The sequence below is a fragment of the Phalacrocorax carbo genome, chromosome 2 (genome assembly GCF_963921805.1).
Source record: "Phalacrocorax carbo chromosome 2, bPhaCar2.1, whole genome shotgun sequence".
Lineage (NCBI taxonomy): Eukaryota > Metazoa > Chordata > Aves > Suliformes > Phalacrocoracidae > Phalacrocorax > Phalacrocorax carbo.
Window position 1 is genome coordinate 56297975 of NC_087514.1, and position 19241 is coordinate 56317215.

The following is a 19241-nucleotide window of genomic DNA, read 5'->3' on the forward strand; positions in this document are numbered from 1 at the left end:
TGTATTTCTGTGAAAAGCTTTCATGTTCGTGTTGTCTGGCACTACATATCATGAACCTACCTCCTCCTGAGTAGGCCCCAGTGTTGTCTGTTTAGTTCTTTATTTAGATCATATGATAATATGATGGGGGAAAAGAAGAAAAAGAAAAGCTTTTGAGACAAAGGGGAAGACTTGCAATGTCAAATACAAAACTTATCTTTTAAACAATATGGTGTAAATACAGTATTTTTGTACCATGTGCAGAGCCTTTAATACCCATCTACACAATACTATGAAGGAAATATATCTCCCTGTGAGTCCAATGTTACATACGCATCTTTCACTCATCTGAATTGTTTCTTTTAAATTTTCTCTCTTAAACTGAAATTAAGTATGTATATTAATTTGCATACAAAAGATCCTAGGTATTCTTGTTAACTACAGATAAGTAAAATGGTATATGCTAACAAAAGAGCAAGCCCAGGTTCTGTGTAAATTTTCATTTACTGTTCTTAATAGAGTTAGCTAAGAAAATGAAATTTCTTTTTGTGGGGAAAAAAGTATCCTCAGGCGAAAGGAAAGGTCAGGTGTGGAATTCTCCTGTGACCATACATTTCAGAAAAGGATCTCTTCAGAAGCTTCAAATACTTCATTTCAATACAGTTGAAATAGTGTAATAGAAAGCATGTAAAGTAGTATAATGTCATTTTACATTTATGTAAAACTAATGTAGCAGAAATTAATACAAATCAAACACAATGGAAAATGGAACATTTCATCTTCATTAAAATGAGAACCTGTATCTTATTAATACCATATTAGAAAATCAAAATATAATTTCCCTTTTTTTCATGGAAAATTATCACATTCTCATTATGCAGTTCAATGTGAATATAAGTAGCTCTCTAATGAAGAAGCTTTATTGATAAAAATATTTACACAAGCTTTGCTCCTTAAGTTAGAAAAGTATTTTAGAACATGCGGCAGAAAAAAAAGATTATTAATCAATGGAATAAATAACTAAAAGAATTTGTATCTATCATCCTATTTAATTATTTGACTGTATGTAATTTTGCTAGTATTACCCTGTGTTGGTTCTGACTGTGCATCTCACGTGTAGGACTATTCCAAAGAAGGGGCACAGCTGAGGATTGTGTTCAAATCTGTAATCCTTTAAATCCCTATGGCTTCCTTTTATGAAAGAAACCCCACTACCAGAACATTTAATGGAAATTCTAGAATACTTTGGATCAGAAGGGACCTTTAGAGATCACCTTCTCTAACCTCCTGCTCAAAGCACACTTAAACTAAATCGAGTTGCTCAGGACATTGTCCAGCAAGGTTTTGAATATCTCCAAAGATGGAGATCCCATCTCTCTGAGCTCCACTGTTTGAGTACCCCAATGGTGACAAAATTTTCCTAAGATATAATAGGAATTTCCTGCGTTACAACTTGTGTCTGTGTATCTTGTCCTTTCACCATGTGTGTAATGAGCAGGCTGTTAGCTGAAAGAGACCTGGGTGCCGGTCTGCTCCTATGTCAAAGACTATTGTGATATTTTTTGGTATAATGCAGTCATTTCACCCCTCACCTCCCTACCCTGATTTAGCCGCTCCCAGCTGCTCCAGGTCCTTGCATTCCTCACCATAACACACCTCTCAGCTGCCCAGCTGTCCTCTTTTCTTCCTGGGAACAGAGGACAAGCACGTAGCAGTTGTTGTCACTTGGCCTTCAGGTGTTCCCACTGGGCTACAGGGTTCCTCCCTGTGCTTCCAAAGGATTTGTTATGCTTTGGCCTCTCCCATCTTCTAAGTGGCACCCACCCTGATCCTTGTCTTGCAAGTAGTTCCACATGGCTGCTCTGAATACATAAGTAAATCAGTCAGCTAAGTCTTTAGTGAACTGAACAGGTTCATAAGCATTTGCTTTTTAATTCATTTGTAGGAAAAAACCATGGTGTTAATATTCTGTGTATTTTTCTTATACTCCTTGACAATTCAGGAGGACTTATAGGTCAATTAGGCATTGTATTCGCTATTTTCATGATTAATTTGGGGATCGTAAGAATCAAAACACAAATTTAAATTCATATTGCAAAATTGTTAGATTTTGAAACAAATTCAGAGAATTTGTGGATTTCATTTTTCCTTCTTTAGTTCAGTTGAGTAGAATGGGACATCTTATCGCCCGAGTCATCACTTAAAATAATCAAGGTCATGGTCAAAATTAGATAATGGTAAATTTTGAAAAATACTGCTACTCACATCTCATTACTGTTTTATTCTCCTTTGGGGGGGCAGGGGAGTGTTGGAATTTTTTTTTTTAAAGTGTGTGGGTGCATTTTTCTGAAGACCAAGACCAGTGACTAACTTGAGCCAGAAATAGTGCAGCCAGGAGCTTTGCAGACATAGAGTTCTGCCAAAGCTTCTCAAATTCCTTTTACTGCCATAGCCTAGGGCCTTCTCTGAAGAGCCTGTCAAACATACTAAAATGCATTGACGTCTTCTTAGGTGGGCAAACAAGGACTAAAATGTAATCACAAAATTAACTACTTCTGTAAGCTGAGAGTCAGCCCATTACAAATAAAAGTTTTTACATTAATCTGATGCACCACGTAGCTCCAGTTTTCTCACACTGTCAGTCAGTCACCAGTGTTACCCCTCAGCCACTGCACCAGCAAAAAGATCTGTCAGTGTGATGCCTCCTTTGACCTGGGTTCTTGGGTTTGGTGCTATAACCCTTACTTGCAGAAACCCAGATAACCTGATGTAGTTGTTCATACAAAGCAGAAACCAAGGAACAGATAAGCAGAGTTTATAATGATGTCACTATAGGCAAGTCTCAAAGCATGTGCTGAATACCTGAATTCAAGAAAGTCCTGTGGTGATGTGTTCCGTAATTATTTGCTTTGTGTGAAAGTATTCACTTTTATATTTAAAAATTTTTCTTGTATACCCTCTGGTTCTGGTTCTTGCACGGTGAGAAATAGTAATTCTTTCTTAATTTCTTACCCTTCTACATGCTTTTCTATTTTATATACTTTTATTGTATTCCGAGTTCAACTGCCTCTTCTTTAAACTGGGGACTCCTTACCTATATAAGGACTACTGCTCTTCTGGTAGGATCCGTTCCTTTGATCTTCTGATCACCTCTCTGTATATGTTCTCTAGTTTGAGAAAATCTTGTGTGGATAGGCACATGGCAGAACTGCATGCAGTGTTCAAAACGTGGGAGCTCCATAGGTTTATACATTTGCTCCATGATATTTTCCATTTTGTTCTCTATTCCTTACCCAATTATTTCTGTCTTTTTGCCTTTCTGACTATACATAGCACTGAACTTTTGTCTTCAGAGAATCAGTGACTACCAGATTTCTTTGTTACGTTGGTTATGAAATCATTTAGACCCAATATTATGTGTATATAGTTAGGATTAGTTTTTCCCCGTATGCATGACTCTATTTCTATCAATACTGAATTTTATCTTAGGCGAATATACAGTCACTCTACCTCATGAGATAAATTTGTCACTTTTTAACCTTATTTCTAATTCTTACTACCAATTAAAAATTGCGGACAACAATGTTTTTCACCCCTTTTCTAGATCAGTGTGTACACGGTGAATAGTACAAATCCCATTGTGCACTTCTGTAGGATACCCACTAGTAATGTGTCCCTGTTGTGAAAAATGACCATTTAGTCCTACCCTTTGTATTATATCTTTTTAACCAGCTATTATTTTACTAATGGATCTTTCTGATTATAGTTTAGATTCTTTCAGAGGTTTGGTGAGCAAACTGTTAACAGCTTTTGTAACTACAAGTGCATCACACAAGTGGGTTGCATTAAAGCCCCCATCCTTTATTTATCAGAACCATTTCTGTGACCTGTCCACAAATAGAGAAGTAAAATTTGAAACAATATGTATATAAGAAGAAGCTATATTATCTTAAATTACAATAAGTGCAATAGTTCATTAACTTAATTAAAAGGAAAAAATTAAGCCCACTTCCGTTAGCAACAATATTACAAATTTCATCTCACTGTGTTTATTAATATATTGTTGATGGCAGTGTGTTGCTGGAGCTGTGGAAAGTAGCAGCATCTTGTTTCTCCTTTCTTTGCTTGGAAGAAAGGCGGCAAACGGATACAAAATAGGGAGTACCACTCAGTTTGGAATTGGGAAGAAGAAAGTGAGTGCTTTTGCTTGGTTCAAATAAATACACTTTTCTCACTGTTCCTAAATTATAATCGAAGGCACATTTCTTTCAGAGCTTGAGTTGATTCTGGTTATCAGCCCTAGTCACCATTTTTTTAAATTATTTTTACTGTTGTTACATTCCCCTAACTATGGTAGTGTCCCATTGTGCCTCGTTCATTGTGCCTGGTGCTTCGTAAACATGAAGGGAAAAGGCAAGCTACGTCCCAAAGAGCTTGTTATTTAAGTCAAGACAGGACAGAGAAAATGGATAGCAGTAAGCAGATGGAAAATGAACCAAATAGAGGCTGATAATGCAGCATAGACTTAACAGTTATTGGCGTTGGTTTGTTGGAGGGTTTGAGGAAGAAATCACAGAGGAGGAAGATTTTGAGAAAGGCATTGAGTCAGGCTTGCAGGAGTTTTACAAGGTGATCCTTTCAACTAGAAAGGACTGTACAGGAGAAGATGCAGCATTTAAGAGTTTAATGGTGGCAGATAAAATGGGGACAGACTGTGACGAAGCCTTTAGCGTATTATTTTCCTAGGCTGATTTTGTTAATATTTGTGGCAGAACAGAGTAAACAATACCCAAAATCCCACACAGTTTTTTTGGGGGAGTCTGTATATTCGTCTGCTCTGCATTTTCCCATACTGTTAGCATTACACCAGCTCACTTCTCACAAGTTCTTGTGAGTTAAAATACCAACAGTTCCTAGCTAGTCTTGAGATTTTTCTGAATAACATGCTCCTCTTTTCTGAGACTGGTATAGTATATTCTCTTTCCTCATATAGTCATGGTTACACTATTTGTGTGATAAGCTGATCATTCTTGTTTTGCCTACATAAAGAATTTTATACTAGGTCATCATCATGGGAGCTTCCATCTATTTTATTTCTTCCTTTGGTGGTAGATCGAATTTCCTTTAAGAATGAGGAAACAACAGAGAGTAGCTATGAAGAGTCTTTTCTGTGGGTGAAGATGGTCAAATATTTAAGTCTTTTTCCCCAAAAATTTACTTCAGATCTAAGAGGATGAGTGGTGATGGTAATGTGAAGTACCGTGGTTTTATGAGTTTCTTAAATCTTGTATAGCTAGAGCCTCCCAGGGATTGAGAGATCCAAGGAATGGATGAGTTGCAGAGACTGCAGAACTGCAATACTTTCAGCAATATCTGAAAACTGCAGATGTAAAAAATGTTATATTCAGCTAAAGTTTACTTGACTAAGTCCAGTGGGTGTTTCTGTTCACAGTACAAAAGTCTGGCTGGTATCACTCTCTTCCTGTAACAGTTGTTTCGGATTTGAACTTTTCCCACAAGACCTATTTCCAGAATTAGATTCAGATTGAGAAGTACTGTACAGTTGTTACTGTCATAAAAACAATCTGCTGTAGCTTGATTATGGGACCAAAACCAAAAGCAAAGGAAATGAGAAAATGTTAGAGTAATTTCTTTAAGAAAATTAGCTGACTTTTTAATAAAATCTGAGCTTCATGTTGTTGGTGTAATAAGCAAGAACAATGGCTTTCCTTGGGAAGAGTACAATTTTTACTGTAAAATAAAGGACATTCCCTGTAATGGCAGATACTTGAGATGTGCACTCCACAGAGCATGGGGGTTTTTTGTAATCCCTCTGAGTGGCTGGTATCACATATTTTACCACATTGTGGATTTTCACATATGGATCAGTATCACTATAATGTTGCCCAGGGCAATTCTCCAGGTATCTTTTTTCAAAAAAAACATTAAGGAAGAGTTGTTACGTGTTCACCAGTACATTGTTCACATGCAAGAGTTCTTGGAGAAAGTGCTGAACTTGTGAGATTGACAACAATTAAAGATTTTGTGATTAAGAGATCACACTCACAGGTCCACTGATGGGTAGAGGAAGGCCACTATATGCTGCAGTTTGCTGGCTTTAGTGAGTATGCAGTGTTTAGATAGTTATCTGGATTGGCAGCTGGTTAAAGAAAAGCTCCTGATTCCAGCCTGAAGAGAGGGAAGTCTCATGAAGAAAAGCTGCTTCTGCATGCCTTCCTGAAGCATCGCTCTGGTGCTGAATCGTCCTGAAGTACTTTCCTATTGTCTGCACAGCCATGAAATAAAATAAGTACGATACGTGCCTTATGGATGAAGTTTCAGTGATGACACTGTGGATGCTGTCATTGTCACTGTACAGGGTCTGGTTTCACAACCAGCTAAGCTGGGAATTGCCCAGTGTCGGGCAGGTGGTGGGAGCAGCTGTATGTACTTTCAGCTTAAGGCTAAAGACGATCAGAAGAGGAGCCATGCATGATTTACTGTGTGCCATCTGAGCTAAGGGTGGAAGGACAAAATAACATATCCATTTCATGTTATCACTTTGAAAAGCCTCTCCTCATAAAGGACTTCTATTAAGTTGTTCATGCATTAGGATATACACCCCAGATTCTACTTTAAATAATATATTACTCATTCATTACAGTTAGATATGAATGAGGGGGGAGATTGAAGGCTCCAAAGATGTAAGAGTTTTGTTTTACTTATGGTACTTGAGTGAAATTTTATTGTCTCTGATATAAAAGGATTCAGATTACATTATCTAATGGTCCCTTCTGCATTTATGCACTGTGAAGTAATAATGAACCTGTTTTGTTATCAAGTCTACAAAGTAAGTTAGTGTTGGTCAGAAAGGGACTTGTTTAGTTCCTCCATTTAGTGACCTTAAATTAAAATTAAGTCAAAATTTAGAAACAAAACCTTTGTTTGAGTTACTGTTGCTGTCCACCAATGATATTCCAAATTACAAAATCAGGAGTTAAACTTCATCTACAGGAAGGATGTGACTTGGTACTGTTTATCTGTCTTTACACTCTTTCTTAATGGGACTGTAATATTATCATTAGTGAATTTTGAAATCCCTAATAATGACCATTGATGGATGAGTTTTGTTGCACATCTAAATGCTTAGTGTAGTACAGAGTCCCACAAGTGGCTGCCATCCAACTGACCATAACCGCTCTCCTTCTAAGCATCAGTCACAATTTAGTGTGCTCATGGTTGCTCAAGCTAACACAGGTGAGTTCTGAGCTGGGACGAGCAGAGGGGTACACACTTCTCATAACTGTAGGTACTGTAGCAGGTTTTTGAGGCAAAGTACTTCAGCTGCTTTCAGTCGTGGGGATATGCCCTCAGGAATGGAGTAGCAATCCATCAGCTTATTGGGGGCCAAATGTGACCCTAAACACTTTTGTGTGCAATGACCCAATACCATGCCTGCATTTACTATTACTGCTTCTCTTAACAGCAAGACTTCAGTTCCAAAGGCCTTTTGAACTTTAGTTGTGGACTAAGATACTGCTGAGCTTGGTACTATATCAGTACAGAACACAACCATAGCCCCTGCCCAAATGTCTTGTTGTCTAGGTGTAAGATGAGAGACAACAGGTAGGTAGATGGGGAACATGGGGAGACTCTGAGGCAATACTGATCAGCATAGTGAGCAGTCATATCAGTACTTTGCAAAGTGTGTCTGCAGGCAGTGATTTGAAGCTATCAGTAGGGAGGTTTACGGAAAGCTCCTCCCATGCAATGTGAGGGGAGACAAACATGTGCTTGTTTGAAAATCTAGTGGAGGCTGGTTTAAGAATTTTTGTCTGTGGTGGGAATAATTTTTTCATACTGACTGAGAGTTAACAAAGAGAAAGGCTTTGTGAGTTAGCACAAGGTGGTTATGCGTGATACAGTAGGTCTCTAGAAGTGGAAAGAAACACAGAGGGGATAATACGATCCTGTAAGTTCTGGTCGAAGATACCTAAAATATCTTTCTGGTGGATGGAAATGAGCTGGCTCATTATGTTTTTCACAGAGGAAAAGTCATTGAACGAATAGATATGAGAAGATCTAAGTCTGTGGAGCAGTTATTTCTGTGTAAAACCCATACCTTGAAGATACTAAACAGAAGGAATCGGGAAAATTTAAATTAGGGCTGTAGGCAAGGACTTGGAGGAAGTGTTGGTCTAAGACAGAGTTGCAGGCCAGGGAAACAAGCCAAATGGGTATGGTAGCCACCATCACCAGGATCACAGACGTCTCACAGAGCTTGAAGGAAAAATCAAAAGTTTTGGTCATGTTATTTTGTGATGGCAGCTAAGCGTAACTCTGAGGGAGGCAGAGTGAGATTTTAGGTCAGACAGAAACAGACAGATCTGGAAAAAAGAAGTATATGCGTCCAAAGCAGTTCTATAGCTTAATGAATCACTATTATAGTATCAATACCAAGGCCTTGTCTCTGACAGGCCATTCCTGCTGAGAAGCAACTAACTCTTGTGACTAATTCTCCTGAAATCAAAAGTGACAGAAAATAGTCTTTAGAAATGCAAGTCAATTTAAAATGTCACTTGCTTGTGCAAAGTGTGTTAAGAGATCAAATGTACTATACAGTATGTTGTAAACCATTTAGCTGTATTATATGGTGTCTCAATGAAACAGCTCCAGACAGTTCTACGTATGTGAAGTGAAAATTGTTGCTGATTTGTCAGTTCCGGTAAAATCTTCTATCATTTTTATTTATGTATTTAAACAGATGTAGCCTCTGATACAGTAGCTCACATCACCTTTGTATCCAAGTAGTCCCCTTTAATTCAGTGGTGGTACAGAAGGATTAAGGTGCTGTTCACCATAAGTCAGGGCATTGGCAACTACCCCTTGATTATCAGATGCCGTTCAAAGACATGGGTATGAAATCAATTTAAATTTCCAGAAAAGCAGGAATAATTGTAAATATGTTGCTTAATAATGTGGTTACAAACTACAATACTGATCTAAACAACATGAATACTATGTATGCTCACTGAGTATTTTTTTCTTTTTTTTCCTCAACATTCATTTCTTAAGAAAATTGGCTAAAAAGCGGAAAGAAACATTGAGTAGTACGCGGCAGGAAATGACAGTGATGGTGAATTCAATGGATAAAAGCTACACTGAGCAAGGCACCAACTGTGACGAAGCTTTCTCTTTCATGGACACCCACAATCTAAATGGGAGATGTAAGTTTTTTGTTTTCTTTTCTTTCCTTTCTTTTCTTTACTTTACTTTTTTTCTTTTTTTTTTTTTTTTTTTTTGGAAGGTGGAAGAAAGGTGCAAATGGTTTTTAAAATATTCCTCATTACTCAGTCATGGAAAATCCATGGGACCCAGAGCTTCCCACTGTGCAGCACATTACAGTGTGTATTTGAATGAGCAAGACAGACATCAGGAATAGACTTCTTTAAAAATAATAAGGATAATTGAGCTTTTTTCTGTCCATCCTTTTCTTCAGCAGAAGAGCAAAGACATTACTGAAACAGCTGTAGTTTTACCTTTCTCCAATCTCCATTATGTTAAAAATTTTATATCCCTTATGCTGTCCCAAGTCCTTCAAATACTTCCCCTGCTCACTCCTTTTTTTGTAGGTGAAATTTATTTTTGAATGTCATAACTTAATAATGGTGATCTGATTTTCTTATTATTTCCAATTCTAGATGATGCTCTTTCTGTTGCTTTTTTAAAGGAAGAACTCAGTGGAATTATGTGTTCTGCAATTTCATAAGAGATTCTCTGATATCCTGGGTCTTCTTGGATCTACCCTGAAAATAAATAAAATTTGGCATATAAAATTTCCTGTATTAGAATTCTAGTCAAGGACTTACTCCAGTCTGGGGGTTAGCACTAAACAAAGACCAGGAAAAATAGTAGGTTTTTATAATTGTTAAAAAGAATGAAAAAAAGAATGACTATGTTCAAAAAACTACCTTGTTTTTTGTAGTTCTTAAGGAACCTCAGTTTTTCTTATATAACATCGTTTTTTAATATCTTCAGAATTTGTCAAAGATTGAATTTTGTTTCAAGTACTAACAGTATGCAAGGCCCAACTCCCACTCAATAAGCTTAAGAATTTATCTTTGACGAGCTCAATTTTACGAACACTATGTGATCTTTATACGGAGCATTAGGCTCAGAATTTGCAATGTTAATTTGAGTTTGTGTTACTTTTGAAATTGCTTAGAAATAGATCTTTTAAAATCTGACTTGCCTTTCTGGTGAGAGTATACCATTGTAGTTAATGAGATTGCTTACTTCTGTGAAGAGATCAAGGGGTTTGACTTCATCTTCCATCGTCATCATGTGATTTTCCAATGGCGTTACTGAATGGCCACAGCAACCAAAGAAGCTGCAATGAGTTCCTGAAATTGCATCCTATTTATGTGAACTACCTTAAACCAATTTGAAATTATTGGCGTAGCAAGTATTTTATACCACTTGAGGCCTAGAACCTCTAATTAGACTTTCCATAAGAAATGTGGTCACCAGAAGAAGCAGTCTGACAGTCTTCAGGAATAATCTTTGTGTAAGGTCTTGTACTCAAGAGGTTTAGAGTGTTTCTACTTCCTGTGAAAGTTTATTATCCTGGCTGCATTCTGTACCTTGGCAGTTTTATTAGCTGAAGAAGCCCTGACCTGAAGTAAACTCTGCATCCATACCCAAAAGGAATACCAATCTATTCTTTCCATCCAGTAATTCAGGAGACATAATCAAATGAAAGTAGTCTCAGATATGTTCCTTTATAGGATAAGTGATAACCGCTAGCATTATTTAAGCTAGTTTTCAGATAGCTCCATCTTAACAAGAGTGGCAACTGTATGATCAACGAAAAAAAAGGTGGATGAAAGCTAGCAGGAGTAATCTCACTCTGTCTCATCCATCAGATCCTGTCTTCCTCAATTCTACTTTTGTTTCACAAATTCCTGTTCCCGTTTATAGGTATCCAGAATGCACTTACATTCACTGATCTGACTGAATTTGAGCTGTGTAGACAAACAAGTAAGGCTGAATTTGCAGTAAGCTTTGCTTAAAAGCCTTTAATGACTCTTTGGCTAAACATCCCGTAAAATGTTGTGATTAACTCCCACCTGTTGAATGTATCTGTGCTTACAACAGTAATTCACATGATCTTTGTATACCAGGGAAGTAGCTGAACTTAATTTGTTGCATTGGGTTTTCCCATAGGTTTTACAAATGGTTAAGTGATTTATGTATCACTCCCTGAAAACCATTGTTAAACAAGGAGTGATATTCATGGCATAACAGGATCTGTGTACACATTATCCACCTGTCTGAACAAATCAAAAAGGAGAGGAAAAAATGAACTCTAGTAGAATATTTGCATACACTATTTACAGTATTAAGTAACTTACTAATGATCAAAGCTTCTGTCAAAAACACCTGTTGTCATTGTAATGGCTTTATTCAAGTATCAGTATTCAGTCTAATCTTGTGATTTAAGAAGTATGTTTGTCATCAGCTATCAAAGTGCTTTCTCTGATGGCATTTCTTTTTAGAGAATTGATCAAATTCAATGAGCTATTTTATCCACTAGACACACCTGGTTTTCCCTAGGTCCTGATTCCAGTGCAGCAAACACAACAGGACAGACTCTAAACCAAGTCAGTCACATACTCAGCTTAAATAGCCACACATCACTTTGCTGTCTCTAACCAGCTTTGTTTCTCTTTGCAGCTGTATCTTCACCATCTTCATTTACAATGAAAACTAACACATTGAGCACAACAGTGCCTAATTCTTATTACCCAGGTAACCGATTTTTTCTTGGTTTCCACCCTATGTAGATCTTATCATAAAAAAAGCATATATTATTATGTTCTTATACTCCTTGCTGTAGGAATTTAATACATATACAAGCAACATACTGGTTGCTTATAGTAGCTTTCTGAAAGAAAACTCAGGAACATTTATCAATCATTTACTGTTCTCTCTCTTTTTACCTTTTCTGCATTGACCTGCTAATGATGTATGACAGATCCATTTGTGCCAACTGCAATTTTAGGTGAGAAAATTTCCCTTTATCAAAGTTTATTGCTGAAGTAATTTAGAAAGTCACAGTTCTTGGGGTACAGACAATAGTATGCAAAAAGCTGGAGTTTTATGCTAAAGGGAGGGGTGGCAGGCTTGGCTACACTGAGAATGCTAAGGACAGTTATCTGGCTTGATGACTACTGTCATAGTGCAAGTTAGGGGAGAAAAGAGAGAAATAATTTTAACAAGTGGATTTGCGAGGAAATGTTTATGCATGTATTTGGAGTGACACAAAAGAATTTGATTATCACAGCAATTGAAATAGTTTCCCTCATTTTTTTCTGTTTTATCTCAGAACTGAAGATGTCACTTCTTAAAAATAACATTTTTTCCTAATTAGACTATTCATGATACAGAAAATCAGACAAAATACAGTTTTGGCCATCCACCAGCTATCATTTCTTCTCACAATACCACACAGTTTCTGACATGCTTGTCAAAGTCAAGTTTCAGAGGAGAGACGGTATTTTGAACAGCAAAATGATAACATGACAGAGTATATAGTATATTATACATCAGATGTCACAGGAATGAAATAAGTAGAACTGTAGGTTAAAACATACTGTTAAAGTGTAAAGCATTTCCACTGGGAATTTTTGAAAACCTGATACTGTCCAATGGCAAAAAGAGAGAGGTTTCTGCACAGTGATAAAACAATAAGCATGAGGCACTATTGCATTCTCAATGCTTGAGTAACTCCAACCACTTTGTGGCTTGTATTCATTTGCACCTCCTTCTCATACTAACTTTAAACTAAACAGGGAGATATTTTTAAAATAATAAGTCAAAATGCAACAGTGGATTGTAGCAAGAATTGAAACTCCAATGTTAAGCCTATCTATTTACTCTTTTTACAATGATAATTTTACAACAAATATTTTTCTTTCTCCTCTTTTTTCTTCAAATCACTTTAAAAAAATATAAGACCCCTTAACTCATTCCTGTCCTTAAAATGTCAGTTAAACCAGCTTAAGTAAAAGTAGAGTGCAGTTTACAAGAAGCAGAAGTTTAGGAAGGTGATCTTGAACATTTGATATTGTGAAAGAATATTTAGCACAGTGCATTTCAGCGTGATAACTTGGAGAAGGAACTTGTGCATTTTTATACATTATGTAAATGTAGAAGAAGGTAACGGTAGTGACTGTAACAATGTAATAATCTGCATGCAAATGAAATTTGCAGTGCCTTTTAACTGCCTGAGATGTTAGATTTTTTGTGTGTGCTTTAGCATTCATTCAACACTCCACCCAGTAGATGTTCTTTCTGACCTTGTGGGTGTGCAAGGAGAAAAGTACTATTATCAGGAGAAAAACTTTTTGTGATGCTTCGCTGTATAATAGTGGTGATAAAATTATTTGTTAGCTTTTCTTTTCCAAAAGAAATAATCTCTAAGCAAGCAGTTCAGATATCAGACAAACACTGGGAAAAAAATTCATTACTAAATCTGTAAAATCTTGAATTAGTTAGATATGTATTTTATGGTCTACAGCAACCTGTGCTTACTTATCTCAGAAAATCTTCCAGTTATTCCACTGTGGAAAATTAATATTTTTGTAACATTATATATTAAAAATTTAGTACCCTTTTATGACTGGTATTCCATTCAGACCAGGTCTCTCTCCCAGAATGTGTTTATGACTGTCTGTATAGGAGTAGTGTTTTATCTGAGCTAAATCAAATCAGCTATGCTTGAGTCAGTAAAAGAAAATAGCTATTAATAAAAAATACTGAGTTCTAATTGCAACTAATACCTGCTCTTGCTGTCTTCCAATGTCCAAAGAAGTTGTGTTAAACTGCAGGGTCAAGGCTGTAGTTAGAACTAAATGAACTTTTCAGTGTGACCTCCTGGGAAGGGTATAAGTCTGGTGAATGGTTGAGTTTAGTTTTCAAAATCTGCTAGAAAGGCCACAACACACTTACTATGTACAGATTTACATACAGCCAGGTCTTTGGACTATTCATGCACATTAGAACTTCTTAGCCAGTTGAAAAAAAAGAGACTGATAATTAGTGGTGAATTCTTTAAATGATACAAAAGACAATAGACACATGGACTTCTCAGTTTCCGATATAAGGAAGTTTTCTTACATTTGAGGGAAAACTTTCATGTGTAACCCAATAACTTAGGTGAAAGCCTGAGATTAAAAAACCACTTTATATAACAGTAGTTACATTTATAGCTGCTGAGCATGAGCGTAGGTCACGCTCACCTAGTATCACTGATGTGCATATTTCTGAAACTGGGGAAAGAAAAGAGTCTCAGCCCAGAAAAGACATTGGGCTGGGTTTCCAGATACCTTCCGTGCCATGAGTTCATATAACTAGTAAATAGATATGTTATTTAATAAGTGTTGTACAGCTCTCTTGGAATGAGTAAGTGGAGAGTAGACAAACTGCAGCTGTAGAAGTACTTAAGATGGACAAACTTCTTGTTGCATATGAACACTGCCTCTGGAGGAGCTCACCCTTTGAAAAACAGTGGACTATTAAGCCTGAAGTACTTACACTAGAGTGCTCAAAGGCAAAGCAAAAAAATATAATACACGTGTCTCCTAATGTACTCTATAAACCAAGGGTTGAACGCACTTTATTTAAAACAAAAGATCACTCCCAAAGAGAGAAAAATAGTATTAATGCAGCTATAAGAGATAAATGGAGAGGGGAAAATCAGTCTAAAACAAAGGAGCTCACAGGAAAGAGATTCATAGGGATTAAACTGCTGCTTTCATAGCACAAGACCCTGCTATCTGACAACTTTGCCTTCATCTTAGTTACTAAGAGTCTGTGTTACAAGGAATTCTGTAGTTGCAAAAAAAAACCAAACAAGTTTTCTTACCTGTTTCTAAAATTGAAATAAGCCACCCAAAAAATCATGATCAACTTCCTACACTTTTTTTGTCTTTTGTGTCTTAGCCACCTTGTAGTTTTCAGGTGCCATTTCAACAGCAACATACTGTACCTACACTTGTATACCACGCTTCATGCCATGCATCCCAAGGTGCTTTGCAGTACAATTTTATCACACAATGAACAAAAGCTGTCAAATTCTCTGACTAAAAGATGAATCCCTTTACTCTGCATTAGATCAGGTTAGCAAACTGACAGGAAAAGTAATGAAATGTCCATACTCATACCCATAAATTTTTCATTGTTATTTTTGGTTTAGGTTTAAATGCACAGTTCATATTGACTATATGCTTAATGAGGACTAGATTTCACGTGTCTTAGTATCAATGTGAATTGAGAGAACCTAAAATCATCCCTGAAATACAATTTGTTGAGCTTTGTGGCTTTAACATCAATTTTCAGCGGTATAACTAAGACCAGAATCTCACCTTTAATGAGTTGTAGTAGTATTTTCAGTGTGTACATGAGAATCTGGGACCTTTTCATCCAGAGTATTTGTGGAACTTTCTGCTATAACTAATTTATGAATGTGGAAATATTTTTTAATGCTTCCCTTTCATACAACAGATTTTACAAAGTAATAATCTTTTAATAAATATAGTACTTTTATAAACCCCTTGCTATGTTTAATGTGCAGCCAGTGAGGAGTAGTCTGAATAACTGAAAGCACCACATTTACCTTTTCAGTTAAAAAACTAAAATGCTTTGAGATATGTAAAATTATTATTTGGTAACCAGAAGAAGTATTTATGATGATACTTGGACCTTAGAATTTGGGTTGGTTTTTTTTTTTCTTGTCCAGTTCAAACAAATTTTTACAAGTCCATCTAAGTAGAAAGAAAGTCATACTGCTTCCTTAGGTAAAGTGCACTTTCACATCTGTCTATTTACTGCTAGGTCTAAGTTTTGATCTCAGTTGCATCTGTGTGAATTGACTCACAGTAAGATACCTTGGTTTCAGTACATTTAATTTATACTGTGAAACTGAGATCAGAATCTGACTCATTTAGGAAATCACTCTGTAAAGACTAAATTACAAACATAAAATTACCTGTAATTATTAATGTAGTACTGTTGCTTATGCCCTGTTTCCTTTTTCTCCTCCTCTTTTTTCTCCTGATATGTATCTTCTTAAAAGTGCCAATCAATGGTAAGTTGCCCATTTGCCCCATGGAAGAGATGTGGAGGGTTGGGAGAGTATGTGTCTCATAAAAATTTTAACCAGCCCACTGGGTTCTCCTGTTTGTTGGCTTGCATGTCAGTTGACATATAACATTCCATGCCTTATGTGATGGCTCATGATACACTGTGGTCCTAAAGCATGTTCAGCAGCCAGCCAAGACATTTTTCCTGATCAGATGATCCTTTGCATTTGTCCTCTCGTAGTTTGTCTCCAAATGTTGTATCAGATCTACATTTCCATTGCAGTCCTAGCTTGATGAAACCATAAGCCATTTTGTGCATCTTTTTATTTTGCTCACTCCAAACATTTGCTCTAAATTTGCAGTGTAAAATATAGCACTTCAGTAATCTAAGAAGAATACAAGTCCAAATTCATTCCATGGGACTTGTTGAAGTTTCAGAATGAAACTTCTATGCAGTTTAGAACCAAATGCCTAATTTAAAACCTGTTTGTAATCAGCTAGTGATATTTAAAACAATATTAGAGTTCGGACTGCTCTGCAATGCTTCCATTGTAGAACCATGGACTTTGCCTCATTTCAATCAGTCTTGCAATTTCCCTGTGTAAACTGCTCCATGGATTTACTGTTCTTCTGGTGTAGCCTTCACAGACAGAAGCAATACTGGTGGTGTCAGATTTCTGCCATTCCTCTAGAAATCTGTTGAATTTATATTTCTATTAGTAAGTGAAAATGAGCCAGTACATTATGAGATATTCTTTTTCTAGATGAAACCCATACGATGGTCAGTGACACAAGCAGCCTGGTCCAGTCCCACACCTACAAGCGTGATCCAGTGGATGTGCCCTACCAGACTGGACAGCTTCATCCAGCCATCCGTGTAGCTGACTTGCTACAGCACATCACCCAGATGAAGTGTGCAGAAGGCTATGGATTCAAAGAGGAGTATGAAGTAAGTGTCAGGTCTAATGATCTGATTATTATGTCTTCTGCACTGTTGACTTTATCTGTCTGCTACCTGTACGACAGAGCAGGAAAAATAATTACCTAACCAAGTAAGCCAAGTGCTGCATGAGGGAAGATATTGAATGGACAGGATCACCTCTACAGTGAGCAAATTTTCTGACTGTAACCAGCCGGGACAAGAAGTGAGACATAAAAACGTTCCTTGGACATCTCTGCCTAATTCTAATTGCATAAAGCTGCATATTAAAAAAAAAAAAAACAACCCACAAAAAAAAAAAGTCCACTAGCATTCTCACAGAACTTGCCATATTTTTCTTTTACTGTTGCACAATGTAGCTTTTTTCCAAAGTTCTACATCACAGATTGTCTAATCACAGTTACCCTGTAACATGATATTAGCTTAGAAATCAAGTTCTACAAGCAGTATTTCTTGGAATAATAGTATTCATCACAGTGAGGAAGTGTGCAAATCTTCAGAGAGGCCCATAGGGCTATAAAATTTATTCTGTGGTGCCTGAATCATTTCCCACTAGCTGGAGGCTATCTCTAATCCTCATTATTTTTCATATGAACTTATAGTCTCTCTTTTTACTTTTTTTTTTTTTAATTCAACTTCTGTTTCCTCATTGCATGCTAGAGTGACCTGTTCCTCCCTGTTATCATCTTAATTTTAAGTATCATGACCACTACATCCTGGCAAATATGATAGGAACGCAGCACATTGCACTGCAGATCCTGTCTTCCTTGTAAGATGAGTCAGTATGCTAGGTGAAAAAGACAAAAACCAAGCAGAATTTGACCTCATGCCCAAAATTAAGCGTAATAGTATGCCTGACCTCAAAAGCTTAGTTTTGCTGAAGAGTCTCAAGAATGCACCACTCCTCATCCAAATCATATATCTGAATGAGCAGAGACTTACCAACCTGGGTTCCTTGTCTAATATGAGGGAGGATTTGAGACTCGTTAAAACCTGGTTAGGTCCAATATTTTGATTGTTAGGGTGTAAAAATTAATGTCCTTTTTCCACTTTTCTCTGCCTTTTAGCTCAGATTTTAATAAGTTTATTCTTGTGAATGATTATCACCTACAGGAGCACTCTAATATGAGTTGATGTCTACAGCAAGTATTTTCCCACAGGATTACAGTTCAGTGGACTTGAACCCAAAAAACAAGTAGCATATATATATATAGCTTCACAGAGGGAGAATACATAAGATAGACCCACAGGGTTGGACTATAAATTGTCAAAATTGTCATAGGAGTGTATGAGAATTTGTGAGATAATTTTAATTGATCAGGTAGGAAGATGCACTACATAAGAACTTGTAGAGTCTGATCTGTAGACAGACTTGAAGCTGTCACCTCTGAATACTCTGTTAACTTTTAATACATTATATGGAATAAGATCTAAGGTGATGTGATTAGATTTAAAAAAAAAGTGTTCCCTGCTGTAGGGTCTAAGAGGCAAATAATGGTCACCAGCAGCCCATCCTCTCCCATTTCCAGGAGCAGGCTAGACCTAACAGAGCCTGTATTGGCCTCCAGATGTGATAGTATCCATTTGTCCAGTTAAGGAATCTGTCCAAATTGTACTGCATCACCAACCCAGTACACAGTCCTAAATTTCCTTTCCTTGGAAACTAGAATGTGAGAAATCAGAGGAACAGGTGTAAATGGGTCCTACTGTGATGAGACTCTGACATAGCCAGTGAGAAGCAGAATGATACAGATTCAATTTTAATTCGTGTCTTCTCAAAGTAGAAGCCAGAAAAAAAATCCCCTCATTCTTTCATCTGATAGAAAGAGAAGGGAGGAGGACAATGAGAAAAAGTAATTTAAATTACTTCCACCCTGTAAGCAAGCAACAGTTTCTCTTTTGGGCATGCACAAGTGTGCACTGCCCTGGAGCCTCAATATATCACGCTTAAGTTTTAGACACACACAAGTCTAAGTTTATGGGGCCAGATGGGATCCACCCAAGGGAGTACCCTCAGGGTACTGGGAACTGGCAGAAGTGCTCACCAAGCCACTACCAGTCCTTTATCAGCAGTCCTGGCTAACAGAGATGGTCCCAGATGACTGGAGACTAGCAAATGTGATGCCCATCTACAAGAAGGGCCAGAATGTGGATCCAGGGACCTACAGGTCTGTCAG

At 37.0% G+C, this 19241-nt stretch overlaps 1 protein-coding gene across 9 annotated transcripts in view; it reads left to right on the plus strand.

Annotated features, from left to right (window-relative positions):
- PTPRM (protein tyrosine phosphatase receptor type M) overlaps positions 1-19241 on the plus strand; it is a 495715-nt gene that overhangs the window by 385193 nt on the left and 91281 nt on the right. For 4 of the 9 annotated variants that reach the window (XM_064442974.1, XM_064442978.1, XM_064442976.1 and 1 more), the window contains 4 exons: positions 9055-9206; positions 11716-11790; positions 12017-12043; positions 16889-17073. In XM_064442974.1, the coding sequence (XP_064299044.1) occupies positions 9055-9206; positions 11716-11790; positions 12017-12043; positions 16889-17073 (439 nt within the window). The remainder of the gene's footprint in view (positions 1-9054; positions 9207-11715; positions 11791-12016; positions 12044-16888; positions 17074-19241) is intronic. The other 5 variants (XM_064442975.1, XM_064442977.1, XM_064442981.1 and 2 more) reach the window with 2 other exon arrangements.